This window comes from Schistocerca nitens, chromosome 5, assembly GCF_023898315.1.
Source record: "Schistocerca nitens isolate TAMUIC-IGC-003100 chromosome 5, iqSchNite1.1, whole genome shotgun sequence".
Classification (NCBI taxonomy): domain Eukaryota; kingdom Metazoa; phylum Arthropoda; class Insecta; order Orthoptera; family Acrididae; genus Schistocerca; species Schistocerca nitens.
The window spans coordinates 534,516,270-534,533,056 of record NC_064618.1 but is presented as its reverse complement, the minus strand read 5'-3'; the positions used below and the strand labels follow the sequence as shown (position 1 = coordinate 534,533,056).

The 16,787-nt window shown below is 43.7% G+C and overlaps 1 protein-coding gene across 1 annotated transcript; it reads left to right on the top strand.

Annotated features, from left to right (window-relative positions):
- The first annotated feature begins 5,490 nt into the window (after positions 1–5,490).
- LOC126259712 (zinc finger protein Noc) lies at positions 5,491–15,868 on the top strand. The gene is made up of 2 exons (XM_049956687.1): positions 5,491–5,852; positions 12,368–15,868. Exons 1-2 carry the CDS (start codon positions 5,766–5,768, stop codon positions 13,787–13,789), a joined length of 1,509 nt encoding a protein of 502 aa, XP_049812644.1. The 5' UTR covers positions 5,491–5,765; the 3' UTR covers positions 13,790–15,868.
- The last annotated feature ends 919 nt before the right edge of the window (positions 15,869–16,787 follow it).

Below are 16,787 nucleotides of genomic sequence, written 5' to 3'. Positions count from 1 at the left end.
TTTGTCGGCTCACTTAGTAGTGGCAGATGTTTGAGCACTCTTATGGGCCAGGCCTGTATCTGCTTTTAATACAAGTGTCTGTCAGATAATTCATTTCAGGTTTATAGGTTGGCCACGTGTTAGCGATGCTGACTTGTAAGCTGGTGATTACCTGATGGTAACTTCATAAACCGAAAACCGATTGGTAATACCAAATATTAGTTCTACATAATGCAATGTTTTATTTTCAATGTTACATATGAAATTATTCTACCCAAATTGACGGAAAATAAAATAGCACTAAGTGTTCTTCTTTTAAGATATCCATAATATCAGTGATTTAAAAACCCTGTGGACTGTGCAATAAAAAATATTTCGAGCCATCATAAAAACTGATATTTTCCGCAGTTGCATCGCTTGCCAGCTATATTTCCATACGCACTAAAAATTTGTCGGTTCTGGTCAGAAAGTCACAGTCTCAACCTATATCACCGTACACAATACATATTGTGTATTAAAAAGATTCATCCAATTTCAGAAGACTATATGTCCTAGATTAATGGAGACAGAAACCTGGGGTGAAGTTTGCCTTAACGTAGGACTACCAAGTTACTACTTTCGAAAGATTCAAGGCCCCGTACATCGGACGCGCGACAGCTATGCGGGTGCCAATGCGGTAGTGCTCCATTCCGTTACAGAGTCACGTTTCCGTAGTGCCAGATTTCCTACATCCCCAGTTCTGCAGCTTCTGCGAGACAACGAGATTACTGCACGACGGAGACTAATTGCGGCAATCCGTTGAACCGGCAATCGACAACTGACGCCGAGGTGAGCTTACAATTTCGATGTGAACTTTAGTGTCCATCTCAATTTTCTTTCATCATTCACGTAGAAGATACTGTCTCATAAATCGGATGACCCTTTTTAAAACACCGTTTATAGTTCGCTTGATGGTATATAACGCGTAGTCTGTACGACTTAACTGTATCCGGGGTCACATGTTTGTACTTTTGGGGGAGTAGACGCCTTGGCAACATTTTGAACGAAGATGAAACTGTATACTAGTGTGGATAAAATTCCGCCATGTCAATAACACCACTGTGGATGTTGTTAATGTGAAGTGTCCGCCAAATCCTTTCTCGTAGCCCTGCTAATGCCACAGCAACGACTTTGTGGAGGTTTGGGAGTACGGAGAAAGTCTAATACCAAGTTGAAGCTTTTGCAAGGTAAATCAAAATCTAAACACTTAGCCTGTAAAATACGGGGTCAATTTTCGGTCTGGCACACTATTTTAGCTTACCACAAACATTAATTTAATCGTTTGTGTTCGAAACAACCGTTGTTGCAGTATTGCAGAAGTATGTACGTAAAAGACACGTTTGATTTTTTCAACCACGCACAACAACATTTCTAACTCTATGAAACATTCAAGTATTATGCCATTCGCAGCATATACACTCGTCGTTTTATAAAAACTACTGTGCCCACAGTAATCTAAACATGGTATTTCTTGATAAATTCGATGTTCCTCATCAGCGTGGCTATGTAAAATACATTTGGGTGTAACATTTAATGAAACAGTAAATAAAAACCAACTTCATTTATTTAAATGACATCAGTTAAATTAAAAAGGCCACAAGATTTAAATATTACATAAGCAGCAACCAAAACTATACATTTTTACGAAAAAACTAAATCTAAACACCTAACGATAACAAAGCAAAATGTTACAAAACGGAGCAGCAACAATACTTCAATTAAGGCTTAATATTCGTACGTATTTAACCACAGTTTACTATTTGCCAAAAACAAGTAAAGGTTTATCTAAAACATACCGGAAAAATAGATGAGGGTCGTGGCTGCCGAATTCAGTTTCTCCAAACAGCATATTTTCTGACTGATTACATTGCCATTAACAAATTTACTGTTCTTCTTTTTGATTGCTCAGTATCTGATTGTCTGTCTTGGTATTACACTTTCACCGTTACACAGTATTTATACACATTATAAAAAAAAGTCTCTATGTATTTCCCACATTGTGAAATACGTTGTTCTGCTTTATACATGAGTCTTCTCAATTTGTCTTGCGGTATACAATTTCTCTAAGTGTGTGACCACAATAACACTCACAGCCGTGATGTGCAACCTGGAACCAACGGTTAGAGTACCTTCATGATCAGTTCTGAGAGAACTGTCTTTTATGGGGATGACATGACCATGCAACAGCCTACCCTCCTCGTGTCCCTGTTTTCAACGAATATTTGGGGACTATATCGCTGCTTGTTATGCGACATCATCTCGCATGAATCGACCGAAACGTTATTTTATCAATATTTTTCATTTTTGTTCGTTGAAGAACAACTTCGTGCCTTCATTCCACAGTGATTCTAAATCAATTCAGCGACATATCTTTTTAGTAACACTAAGCATGTGCATGCAGAATGGAGCAATCGTGCAAAACCTTTGCAACACTTTTGAAAATGTCTTTCGTGGTGTCTCTAGAGAATTCCAGACAAATTCTGGAGCACGGCATTCATTTAGCCAAGTATTATTTCCTTTCGAACTCAACAGGAACTTGGTCTCTTTCAGTAACCTGATTATCAGTCAATAAATGGTTTAGTAAGACTATCTGACAAATGGGTAGTTAAAATTAAAAAAAAAAAATAATTTTTAATGGTCCACCATTTCCATCTTTCGAATTTACCTGATGTAAGTTGATTGCGTGATTCATAAGCGATTATTGAGGACATGGTAAGATTACAGTGAGTGAGAAGTGTGTACGGTCTTTTTCCTACAGTCAGTGAAGAAACGGATCCCAAACAAATATGTGACACACACAGAGTAACTAAAGGATTATTGTAACATTGCAATACGTGGTGTTAACTAGTCTCCATGCTCAAAGACAGAGCTGAGAAATATACCGTCAATCGTTATTATTGAAACAAAGCTTAATTAAGACACGAGTGCTTAAAAAATTAAATAACAAACACGTGTTCTGAACCACAGTGAACATATTTGGACACATCTAGATTTAACAACAGCAACAACGTTCTACTTTAGTGAAGAGTTTTACATTTTTCAGTACTTGTACATATATTCGTCTGTACAATCCGTCAGAATAACTCAAAAGATTACATTTCAATTACGAAAATACCAGCGCATTTGTGTTAATAGTGCTCGATGAATTGTACGTTAAACTGAGAATTCGACTGCGTGGCAGCCCAAATAACGTTGTTCGGACAGCAGAAATACATTGGAATAGGTAAGCAAAACAAAGATAGCTGCAACGAAGTACAATTTATATACAGGTGAGAATTCCGAAATTAATACTGTACATTTCACCGGGCCATGTCGCCTGTCCAAGTATCCATAGGTGCGTTACGTTTCATTAACGAAAATAATCTGTCGGAAATGGAGTACCGTCAGTGTGATAGCAGGATAGTGACACGGCATAGAGATACGATTTCCAAAACGTTTATCAGTAAGCACATACAAAAATGTGTGTGAAATCTTATGGGACTTAACTGCTAACGTCATCACTCCTAAGCTTACACACTACTTAACCTACATTATCCTAAGGACAAACACACACATCCATGCCCGAGGGAGGATTCGAACCTCCGCCGGGACCAGCCGCACAGTCCGTGACTGCAGCACCCTAGACCGCTCGGCTAACTCCGCGCGGCAAGCACATACACATAACACGTGTTAGCGTTACTAACTCCTCGTGACTCGCTGGGCAGCGATCCCCATTTACAGGGTCAGAGATGTTAGGCCGTCACAAATCTCACTGTTACTTTGTATCTCTGCCTTGCTGTTATATTCTGGATAGCGAAATGTTACCAGTCAGTAAGTATCACGCTACATGGAACAATAAACAATGTTCCTTTACTCTTATTTTTCCAAGTGCCTACATGTAATTAAACTGTAAAAAAATGTATATAGCAATTGGATGCCCTTGTTCGCAATGAAACATGTTAGTTTGCTGTATATGTCTTTGCTACAAACGTACAAATTCAGACGTTTTGCTTAAAGTAGATGGAAAGTTTAGCAGGCTCTCACTTCGTAACAGTACAGTAGCGTCAGCAGAAGCTAATATCTTCATTAGTGCAGCCATCACCTGACATAATCATATCTTATTATGCGCTCATGCCCGAGAAGGGTTCGACATTTATTTGAACTAACGAAGTACCTGTGAGTCGTTTATGACTTGCTGACTGTGAACGCAGAAGACAAATCAAATGGTTCAAATGGCTCTGAGCACTATGGGACTTAGCTTCTGAGGTCATCAGTCCCCTAGAACTTAGAACTACTTAAACCTAACTAACCTAAGGACATCACACACATCCATGCCCGAGGCAGGATTCGAACCTGCGACCGTAGCGGTCACGCGGTTCCAGACTGTAGCTCCTAGAACCGCTCGGCCAACCTGGTCGGGCGCTGAAGAAATTTGCTCAGGTATATTTCCCCAACACCTCATGAATACATGCAGTTTCTACATCAAAATTGTCCCACAGTGAGATTTCGTTTTGATGTGCAGTGGATTTTTTTCTGGAGGTGATTGAAATGATGTTCCTCTGTCTGAGCACACATACATAATATGTTGTTGTTAATCGACACCGCCTCAGGGGTCCCGAGTGTGCCTCTCCCCTCAGACGGCCGACGAATGAGACAAAACCCAAATAATGGCAACAGCGCCGGTAATTCTACACGATGCCGCCTTTGATCAAAGGCGCTCGCTGTGCGAGCTATTGAGCTGTTGTGATGGAGGGAGGTACCTACAAGGATATCGAATTACACCTGGAAATTCGAGGACATCGCCGCGGTGCAGCCCCTCTGACCCGCTGCCCGTCCGCTTCCGCCGGCAGAAGCGGCGAAGAAGAAGGAGAAGAAAGGGCAGAAGAAAAACGAAACGGCCCGGGCGATCTCACGTCACTCTCGGAGCCTTGTTGTACAGCTGCGCGCACGTAGGACGTCATCTATCAAAACGCCCGGTGGCCCGCCTTGAAAAGAAGGCACTTTCCTCCTTGTCGGGCAGTTCTTGTTGCCGGCTACTGATTAAGTCCGGTAAGAAAGACGGGCTTGTGCAGTTGACGGGTGGGAGTGTCGGGGAGGCGGCGGAGTAGGAAAAGAGGGCGGAGGGAGAGCGAGTTCCTGTGGGCGAGGGAGGCAGCGGGGAGGGGCCGGGGTATTAGGAGAGTGGCAGGAAGGGGAGGGGGTGGACAGCAGTCGGCGGCTTGCCATCAAAGCCGCTGTCATCGTCACTAGCGCCATGGGTGGTACGGGCTGACAGCATGAAACGCGCCGGTATTAGTGCTGCGTCACCGACACGGCAGGAGGCGCTCGAGGTGGAAGGGGAACACCGCCTGCCGGCTCCGCAAAGGTTGAGAGCGCCGGAGTGGGGAGAAGGGGCCGCCGGGTGGGGGGAGCGCCGGCGGCGGGGGTGGGGTGGGGGGCCGGTAGATGGCGCGCGCGGCGCAGCTGGCGGCTCGCCTGTTACGGCGCTCTCACATCGAGTGTGACTGCCGCCGGAGTAAGAGTGCACTGTGAGACGACCGCTATTGCTCCAGCTCCGTCCGACAGTGCCAGGGATAGTGAGCAGTGAACTGGATCTTGGAACTCTAGCAAGAGCAGCGCTAGATCATCGGAACTGCCTCTTCGATTTACCATCCTCATTTTTTTTTCCGTCTACTTTTTTTTTATCTCGTCAGGGAGTGACTCATTTTTCTGACGGAGAGACGGAGCCTTGTGTCCTGTGATCAAGTTAACGAGGACATCCTTTAGAGATGGTGGTGCTGGAAGGAGGCGGCATGCTGACTTCGGGCAACAATCAGTACCTGCAACCGGACTACCTGTCGCCGCTACCAACAACGGTGAGTCTCGTTACCGAACTTAGCAATTTTTTTCGTCAGTCTTGCATGTACTTCCGTCACAGTCAGATACAGATTATCGAACTATAGTATATATTATTCTACGTTGTGGTCAAGATAAAACCATTTAAATGTGATCTCCGTGCCAGCTGCTTTAACATCAACTTTGGCGTACACAGCTGGTTTAAAGTCCAGCACAAAACTTTGCGCACAGTATGTGATCCTGGCACATCAATAACCACCTGTTCTGAAGTCATTTCATCACTCTGAATGATATCGCGATATCGCACCTGTCGTCGGTTATTTCTCTGATCCCTATGGTTGAGCCCCGTCGGGTGTTGCCGTGACTGCAGAGTGGGTGTATGCATACCGCACATCACTGCACGTTTGCGTGCTGCAAATACTTGTTCATCGTTGTTTCTATCGTGCAATGTGGAAATCCTGTGAGGATGTGATAAATTTAATCAAGTTCTGTGGGTGTCATCGGGCTTTTACATTCCGAAGCGTATACAAGTAGAGAATGGTTTTCTGAATCTTTTCTAAGTCTTTGCAACAACAGGTAGTTCGAAGTCGACGCAATTGGTTACGTGTTCCGAGAACAGCTACTTTGTACGGTACTTCAACAATTTAGGTTGTCGACCGCGCGAGCGTACTCAAGCTAGATACACCCTTCTGTGAGACTAAAATATTTTAGAATTACTACTGATTAAACTCGCTCCTAGTGCACTGTGCACTTCAGAGTGTGTTGCGCGAAGTAGGTTACGCGTTGCGCTGACCTCCGCAGTTGGACTTCTTACTTTATTAAAATATAGGTGCGATTACTTATTACCTCGCGTTTTACTTCTTTCGTAAACGTCTTGCATGTATTGTACGTATCTTTGTAACCTTGTGGTTTCATTCGTTCTTCTTGAGGCATGTAGGAGTCCGGTATTCACAAGACTTCCAAGTCACAGCCGAGCGTATTTTGTGTACATGGATTCTACTTAATCTTCACGTTGGTTTTGTAATCCTCGGTTTGAGAGGTACCTTGGAAAGAAGCTTTGCCGTGTAAGTTATTCAAGCGGTGAATACTGTTATTAAGGCATTTCAGTAGACGTCCTCTTTCTGCCTAAGTGCTATCATGCGATACTTGATAATCATTTGAACGGTAACTGGAAACATTCTTTATCACGCGACACCTATCTACGAGCAAACCGATATGTATATTAGAATAGATTTGATTTCCGATTCGTTTTTCAGCCTGATATCATGTCATAGTTGATAGGCTGCTTCCACTGTGCGGGTAGAAACTTTCAGCTCGTACTTCGACCAAAGACGCAATATTTTCCCCAATATTTGCCCGTCTGGAGATGGGAGCGTGATTGTTTCTGCTCGTGCCGTCTTTCCATTGGCCGCGTCCCGCCGGAGGCAGCGTCAGTACCGGCGCTCGGCTGCTTTGCTTTTATCTCCCGCCGTCCAAATAAATACGACCGCCGCGGGAGCAACCAAGACGGACGCTGCGTAAACACGCAACTGCCGACGGCGGCCAATAAATTTCCCCGTGTACGGCGGGCGCGGACTTTTATTGAGGAGCTGCGCCGTAAAACGCACGCTTCCGCAGCTGCGAGTTAGGGAAACGGCCGACTCCGCCGCAGCCGTAGCTGTTGTCGGCGGCAGTCCTAGCCGAAAGATCCCGAGGCAGCCGATCCGCCGGCTCGGAGCTTCTAGGTACCAGCTTTGCAGCTAGCTTTGTCCGAAGTTAGCTTCAAACTGAAGTAGTATTCACCTTATTGCGCTGATTCGATCCGATACTTTACCTGAAGACGTTTGCAGAAACGTGATGAGTTGTTGCTCGGCGTTCGGCGCGTACGTATGACCGACAGGCTGTTCGTATCGGCCGTATTAATGTTCGTATAAGTTCCTTAACTTGTACTAACGTTCCACGTGTAGCTAATTTGAGAACTTGTCGATACGTGGTAGGGTAGCCAACGAACTCACTGGGCTTTAAGCAATATATGCACCTTATGTTCAAGACTCGCTGTACTCCTCAAAAGTTGCGATGTATTTCTCTACTGGGTGGTGATAACAGAGGAGCTAGGCGAGTACGTATGAAAGTGGCCACGGCAATAACTCTATAAATATTAGGGCTTATTAACGAAGAATAATTGATTTAAAGACATATTTTTATATACGGAGAAAATACTTAAAATTTAAACGAGATTTACGCATTTCTGGATCAATAGCTGTTTTGTTTGGCACATATGTGTCTCTGGCTTCCATAAATTTTGTCTGAAATCAAAACAAATTTAACGCAAGTGGACAGTTTTTTTCATCTTCCAAGTAACCAAAATTTTTGGCGTGTTTCATTCCGCTGGGACTGGCATCATCCAGCGCATCATATCGTTATCCTCTCGGCTTTCACCTCGTTTCAGTTTTCCGTAGTTAGTTGGTTATTTCTACTGTGTGCTTGATTTGTAGCTGCATTATAGTATTTTTTTCTTTGCCGTACGATACAGGTGCTGCGGTCAGAATCTGTGGTACTAGGGAGTGGCATTGGTTTGCGTGGTGCCACGTACACAGTATATGGTGGACATTGCTTCAAAACAGTAACAAGAATTTCATTTAGCGGGTATCACATTTTCTAAAGTAGAGTTGTTGTGTTTCTTTTTATTTTCAGCTGCACGGGTATTTTATGACTGCGCAGATGCTCCGTCAAGATATCGGAACGCACTCTTGCACCCTTTTCAGTCAGAACGATGTGAGAATCGGATAAAAGATTATGTACAGGACTATTTTGCATGAACGTTATGTTAACGTTTTCCGCGTATCGTATGTTTTCTATATCGTACATTTATTTTATTCCTTTTAAATTTGTGGCACGTGCCAAATAGTGTAAGATAACGGTAAAAATAAAAATTACTACAACGCCAAAAATTACTTATTTTGTAAGGTATCTGCTTAATAGCGGGGCAATAAATAGCAAATTGAAATATACGATACTACATTCGCAGAATTTATAGGCTTCTATTAAAAATTGTTCAGATGCGATCACACTTGCGACGCATTGTCGGAAGTCACTTCACGCACGGCGGCGAGTAACCCCGGCGAACAGGCTGCCAGCAGCGGCTTCGCGCTCTCTTGGTTGCCGGCCAACCCAGGCGCGGTTGCCGGGCGCTCCGCTGCCGCCGCGGCGGTCCTATCTCGCCCTACTGCGCCGCTCCGTTTTCGTTTCTCTGTAATGATCAGGTTGCACCGGATCGTAGTTTTAGCTGATAATTTGAAACTTACGATCGCAGCTAAGGGAATTTTATCGGGATTAAACGGTTTTTTCTATTTATGGCTCGTTGCGATTATTTCGATGATTGATTCTTACCAAGCTTTTAGGAATGTTAGTTCTAAGCGGTGTACGTTCCCTGGCCAACTCTGTTTTGCATTCACTTATATTTTAACTCTGCTCATGTTCTTATTTATTGTCACTGTAATCTACAGAAAGTGCGTATCGCAGCAGGTGATATCAGACATTAATAAGCACGAAACTCTCCTTACGTATCGTCGTTCTAAAATGTAAAGTCTCTTAAAATTCCTGCCGTGAGGACAGTTCACGCGCAGAGAAGGCAGAAGAATGGGGAACCGTTTGCTCTGGCACGCTTCCTTTTTTAGATTACTTAAGTGATGTACGATTTCACTTGGATAGTCTGACAAAATCTTTTGGTAATGTACTTTATCCTTTTACAAAAAAAAAACTTTTTAATAATGTTTTTTTTGTTACATCGAGAAGTTGTGTTAAAATGACGCACATTAAATCGCTTCCTTTGGCAAATCTATCGTTGCGAGAACAATCCAAAGCTGCAAACACTTCCCAGAATAATTTGACTGCATTACTAAAAGACCGCTTCAGTTTTAAAGCACCTTAAAAAAGAAACTTGAATTTTTCTTTCTTATGTTATGACTGTCATATGTCTTACACAACTATTTTCTTTGGGCTCGAGTATATAAATGTCCTTGCCGCTAGAGTATAGCTTCGGACTGCAGATAAAATAATTAAACCTCCAGAAATGTCTGTCTGGACAAATTCTAATGGAGATCTGCTTGGGCTCCAATTGCTATTCCGATCTACAGAAAAAATTATTTTTTGTTATGAAAAAATAATTTTACTTATAGTCACAATACAGAACAATAACAGTTTCAGGACTAGTGAATAAATGCTTTTCGTTGTTACTTATTAAGTTATTTAGAAGTCCTTGATGAGTTTTATGTCGCGTTCCAGCTTAATCCGTACAACATGTTCTTAGCTGAAAATTTTTCTTAGTCGTTATCGTAATACAAATAAAATTACAGTTTTCTGATCACGATTTTAGCTGATTAATAATAATCTTCCGATCATGGTTACTAAAAGATCAGTATCTACGTACAATGTTGGTCACAACACCATTATTGGTAACTGTAGCTTAGATCATTGTTAGTAGAGGAACGGTATCGTATGTATGCTGTTGGTGTTACGACGAACGATGGAGTTGTGGTCATCATTGTTCATCGATACCTACTCGTCAGTAAGCATGATCTGAAGCTGGTTATTAGTCACCCGAAACCGGCAAACATGAAATTGTAATTTTATTTTTTATTGCGATGGAGGTTATTATTTTTTTTAATAAATAATGCAGATCGCCGTATCTGCTTCACTCGAAAATGTCAATTTACAGAAGACACACTCTAAGCCACAATTTTATTCTGTCCGCTAGGTCGTCCTAGCACTACCCCAGTTGTTTTGCATTTTACGAATAGTAATAGAAAATGAAGTCCCTTTTTTCTTCGGCGCCGGACTTTTTGTCTTCACGTCGTTGGTCGTGAAGTGTTACATTACCATGTCATAAATAGTATTCATAAAGAGCTATTCACAAATACACACACACATATGGATGACAAGTGAGTTTTCATTGAAAGGCGTAGTTGATCCGTTCAACAATGAAAGGACTGATGTATTTGTTTCGTCCGAACGAACTTAAAAACACTGGATACAAAGTAAAGTGGTGTTTTCACTGCTGAAATAATTATTTCCTTCTACTGATTTCCTGTTTACTGCTTAAAATAAACTGACTGAGTTCCGCATTTAAAAACTCAATAATTTTTATCCTTCAGATACAATTCAGTAGAGTTGAGGAATTTTATTTATTTCAGGGTTTGTCAGGCAGTTGAATGACCGAAGGAAGTTCGTCTATAATGATAGACTGGGATATTTTAGCGCTGTTCATTCGCAAATACAACATCTTTTATGTGCTGTGTAGTGGATGTTTTTGAGATTTAGCGCCATTACATTGTGCCATCTGCAACAGCAGCGGCTTCTTGGGATAATCTTGCGCAGTTAATGATGCGTTACATTACAATTTCAGGAACGCTGTGAAATGCGTCCCCGTAATAGTTCTCGAAATGAAGATGGACGACAGGAGAAAATTCCCCAAATAATATTTTGTGAGTAGTGGAGCTGTCATTTATTTGCGTCTTTTAGTTGCACCTTTTCTTTCTAAAGGAAAAAGAAAGTTGTGTTACTACTCCTTTTCTACGAACAACTATGAAAGGACTGAAAGAGAGAGAACGGAATCAGTTGGATTTCTAAAAGTAACCTGGTATTTTTCGTCGCTGTACGAGCGAAGTAAATTACAACCCTATTAGCTGTGTTGTAATTCCAGTTTCGGATTACAATGTTTATTTGCAGTCACGTTATTAACTTCGGAAGGAAATATCCATCTTCAGACCTGATTAAAAATGTGTTGCACTACACGTATCACGCGATTACTTGTGATGGTACGGTCAAAATCATTAACCATTTCGGCTTCGTCAAACAGCCGAAGTGGCCAATGATCAGACGGCACCATCGCATGTAATCTACATCCATACTCCGCAAGCCACCTGACAGTGTGTGGCGGAGGGTACCTTGAGTACCTCTATCGGTTCTCCCTTCTATTCCAATCTCGTATTGTTCGTGGAAAGAAGGATAGTCGGTATGCCTCTGTGTGGGCTCCAATCTCTAATTTTATCCTCATGGTCTCTTCGCCAGATATACGTAGGAGGGAGCAATATACTGCTTGACTCCTCAGTGAAGGTATGTTCTCGAAACTTCAACAAAAGCCCGTACCGAGCTACTGAGCGTCTCTCCTGCAGAGTCATCCACTGGAGTTTATCTATCATCTCCGTAACGCTTTCGCGATAACTAAATGATCCTGTAACGAAGCGCGCTGCTATCCATTGGATCTTCTCTATTGTTATAATGCGTATTGCAACTGGATTTTACTCAGGTCCGAAATAACATTGTGATCCAAGACCGAAATTATAATAATGCGAATATTTTCCGGAATTGTTGGAAACTTGTCCGTGATTACGTCGTAAGTTGTGCAGTGCTGTTAGACCTTGCGTGGGGTGTGAACATATTCCGTCTGAATAACACTACCTCGGAGGCAGAATGTAGGTATTAGACGAGTGTTTGTAATTCTGTTTTGGAGTGCCTGGAGCAAGTGTTGAGGGCCGCTTTGTCTCGTGTGTTGCAGCTGGACGCCAAGAAGAGCCCGCTGGCGCTGCTGGCGCAGACGTGCAGCCAGATCGGCGCCGACTCGCCCAGCACGAAGCCGCTGATCCCGCCGCTGGAGAAGGCGAAGAAGCCCAGCTCCGGAAGCGCCGGCGCCGTGGCCGCCGCCGCCGACTCGCCCGCGCAGTCGCCCGCCGCCACCAAGCGCTCCAGTCCCGCCTCCGCCGGCGGCGCGAGCCTCGCCTTCAAGCCGTACGAAGCCAACGTGCTCACCAAGAAGGCCGACGTCTCGGTCGTGGACAGCCGGCCCCCGTCCTCGAAGGCGGCGTCGGCTAACGACTCTGCCGGCGCCGACGAGCACCGCAAGTCGGTCTCGTCGCGCGCGCCCAGCCGCAAGTCGGCCTCTCCGCCGTCCGCTTCCGCGGGGGCGTCGCCGGACAAGGCGGCGTCGACGCCGAGTACCTCCGGCGCCGCCACGTCCACCACGCCTTCCGCCGGCGGCGACCGCGGCAAGTCGGCCTCTCCCTCGGCGAGCCCCATCATCCGCTCGGGCCTGGAGATCCTGCACGGCCACCCTAAGGACCTGCCGCTGGGCACGTACAAGGCGGGCGCGCTGTCGTCGGGACTGGCCGGGCTGTGCACCGGGTGCCCTCCGGGTTTGGAGCCGACCAACCCCGCCTTCCGGCCGCCGTTCGCCGGGGGCCCGTTCACGTCCCACCAGCACGCCGCCGCCACGGCGGCCATGCTCGCCGCCGGCGGCTACCCGTCTCCGGCCGCCCCCGGGCCGTACGTGAGCTACGCGCGCGTCAAGACGGCGTCCGGAGGCGAGGCGCTGGTGCCCGTCTGCAAGGACCCCTACTGCACCGGCTGCCAGTACTCCAGCGCCGCAGCGGCGGCCGCCGCAGCCGCCGCGCACCAACAACTGCTGCTCTGCCCCAGCGGCTGCACGCAGTGCGACCACCACAAGTACGGCCTGGCAGCGCTGTCGGCGGGACTCGTGCCGCCGCTACCCTACGCCAGGCCCTACGTCTGCAACTGGATCGTCGGCGAGACGTACTGCGGGAAGCGCTTCACCACGTCGGACGAGCTGCTGCAGCACCTGCGGACGCACACGAGCCTCGCGAGCGCGGCGGGCGACGGCGCCGCTGCCGCCGCCGCCGCGGCCGCCGCCGCCTCCATGTCTCTGCTGGGAGGCGCCGGCGCGGCGTCGCCGTTCCTGCCCCACCGCTACCCCAACCCGCCGCTGAGTCCGCTGTCGGCGCGGTACCACCCTTACTCGAAGCCGACGGCCGGACCGGGAGCTTCTAGTGCCGCCCCCGGCGCGCTGCCCGGCTCCCTGGGGGCGTCGCCCTTCAGCGCCTTCAACCCTGCCGGCCTGGGACCCTACTACTCGCCTTACGCCCTCTACGGACAGCGCATCGGTGCCGCCGCCGTCCATCCCTAGGCGGAATTCTCAGCTGTTCGTCTCGGCACATGCATACCTCTCACTTCTTAAGTTCTTTTCCATCACTCGCGCTACAACTGACTCTAATATAACTGCCGATACCTGGGCTTTCCTCTCCAGAAATTACTGTAATTTTGACGTTAGTAAAAATAACGCGCCCTGAATTCACCTCTGTATCAGCATTCCTAGGCACGTGTTCTGCAGAAACGGGATTCAGATCTCCCATCATTCTCATTAGCTTCTTCGTTCTTTTTTTCCGTATGTCACGAGCCACAGATGCTTCCTATTATTCCTCTTATACAGAGTTATTGCTCTTGTTCTAATTAGGTCAGTGACATATTAAACAACTTCCCTCCTACCTCGTTTCTTACGCTCGAAGTTAACATCACAACCATCCGAAAACTCCAAGCTTCACCCTGCCACGTCAGGAACAGACACTATATCTGGTTCTAACGATCCAAAACACTTCCTGTCTCTCAGATACTTTTCACTTCTCTTTTCCAGAGTATTGTGCCTCATCCCAGACAAAAATTGAAACAAAAGTAGTCCTTCTTGTCGCCAATACTCTCGTAAACTAGCTATGCCAGTAAAATTAATGGTTTCAAAAATCTATTTATTTTTCCTCTATATCCACCACAGATAATTTTCTGCAAAACATAGCGATAATAGGCAATGAAAACCTCGAAACTCCATCTGTCTGTCAAAACCTCGTAATTCCATTAACCACTAACTCCACTATCAACGAAAATTTGCAACTTTATCTGTATTACTTTATACTATTTTTTAAGAATCCGTTTTGGCTTCTCCTGTAAAATTTAATAAAATGGAGTTACAAAGTTTTCATAGCCAACTATCGATAGTACACTTCATTGTTAAGCATATTTAAAAAAAGTAATCGTTCTTTTTGTAACTAGAATTTAGGTTGGCGAATCACTGTATTTTTGTCTCTGCCCTTCCGAGCTAAACGGCTACAAGTAACTTGTCCCAACATATTTTAAAAATAATCGTTTTCTCTGTGTGCATGTGTCCGTACCACTACTTAATAAGGAATCTTGTGACTGACTGTAAACGTGTTATTTAACGTAAGTTTTTCGTTATACAAAACGTGTTACTTTTCAATTTGTTGGATCTAATATTATGACAAGGACAATGTTATTTAAGGAGGAAACAGTTCCATTACTGATAGCGCTAAATACTTCACAGCACTTTCCTGAGTTCACGTTAACTATTTTTTAATGGATGGATTGTGGGTTTTTATCCCTTATTACGTGTAAATACATCGACAGTTATATAAACGTAAGCAGTGGTGTGTGATTTTTTTTTCCAGTTTTTATGACATTAATTTCGGAGGAATTACATCATTTCATCTTTAATATAACATCATGCACGTGCTATCCAAGCTAAACACGTGGAATACTTTGTGACAACAAATATCATTGTTTATCATTTTGCAATATAATTATTATCCTTGATGGTTTTGTCATCTCAGAGACGTGATTATATCAATGTATGGGACTGGGTTTTTCATCCAGATTGCTGCTGTGATATTTCTTCGTTTAACTGTAGCAAAGTAACAAACAGATATCTCAATAAATTATTTTCAAATAAATATATGTGTAGATCATAGTAGCATTTAGCAAAGGAGATCCATCCAATTAATATATCTGGCATGAAGTCTGTATTTGTGAACTAACTGGCTCACATATTAGTCACTTTTAAAAACCTAAGATCTGTTTGTGGCTTAGAACCATGACTCCACAGTAATACTACTGTGAATACTGTCAGGAATATAAAATTTGATATTCGTTTAGTGTCTGATGTGCTGTAAGAGCCTGTGGCTCAATGATCAGATAAAGGCTTACTGAAGCTAATATTTTGTGTCTCTTGGTAGTGCCGAGAATTCATTACTTACTCCATACATTTTTATTTCAATTGCTGGTCAGTATATAATGACACATTTCATATTAAGAATGTTTGTTTGAATAAAATGTATGGTTTCAATTTAGGACACTAGTGTAAATATTTGTAAATACAGTTGAGTTTCTATATTGATTTAATAAAATGTTGTTTGTAGAATTACCCAGTCTTATTTATTATTTATTCCCTAAAATCATTTTATTTATGCTTCAAAGCTTTTCCTGTGTAATCACATCAAATTATTGGGTATTAAGCAAGGGACTATGAACCTTCATTGATTAGTGCTCAATCTGCTAGATTTTCAGCCAACAGCAACAAATGTGAAATAAATTCAAAATTCTTAAGAAGTTAAATTCATTCTGAGGAGTAATTTACATTGAACTTGGAAGTATTCGTCATCATATTGCATTATTTTGATTAAATATTTGGTGAATTCTAAACTCTGCGATTCTATAATGAAAAAAAGTAGCCCTATTTTATTCCTGGTACATGTCACTCAGGAGATATCCTTCTGCATCCTTAATTCTTTACAAAGTTAGATGGATTCCTTTTACTAGGTAGCAAAGTCAGGCTGTATAACTAGTACATATTTTTATCAAACCATTTTTAGGTGTACATTTATTTGATATTTAAACTGCACATGCATCTTGAATTTCATTAAATATGCAAGGAAGGATTTTAACAGTGAGAGTAAAAAATTTCGTATGTGGAACAGCTCGAATTTAGAACACCTCAATTTATGTCTCCATTATCACAATAAGCTGTTAGAAAGATCTCCAGGGCAAAAATAATTGCATTGATACTGGTGACAACAGTATTACTCATGTGCGTAAGGATCTTCACAAGCTTCGTATATGACGAAGTCGGAAATAGTGGCGAATAACATAGTACATCAAGATTATTATATCTGATCATGCTCCCTGACGAGAAACAAAAGAATATTCTTGGAATGTAACATGGAAACGACGGAATAATTTGGTATTTCTGGATATCACGCTAAATATTATTCTCAAAAGTTTGTTCACGACTTTTCTGTCAGCCTACAGAGTGACTTGAGAATCTGTCCCGACTGTGACTATTA

Bases quoted from the DNA above. Each gene is read 5' to 3' on its own strand.
- LOC126259712 (XM_049956687.1), top strand. From the start codon at position 5,766: ATGGTGGTGCTGGAAGGAGGCGGCATGCTGACTTCGGGCAACAATCAG. The intron at 5,853-12,367 runs GTGAGTCTCGTT...CGTGTGTTGCAG, and splicing joins TGTCGCCGCTACCAACAACG to CTGGACGCCAAGAAGAGCCC.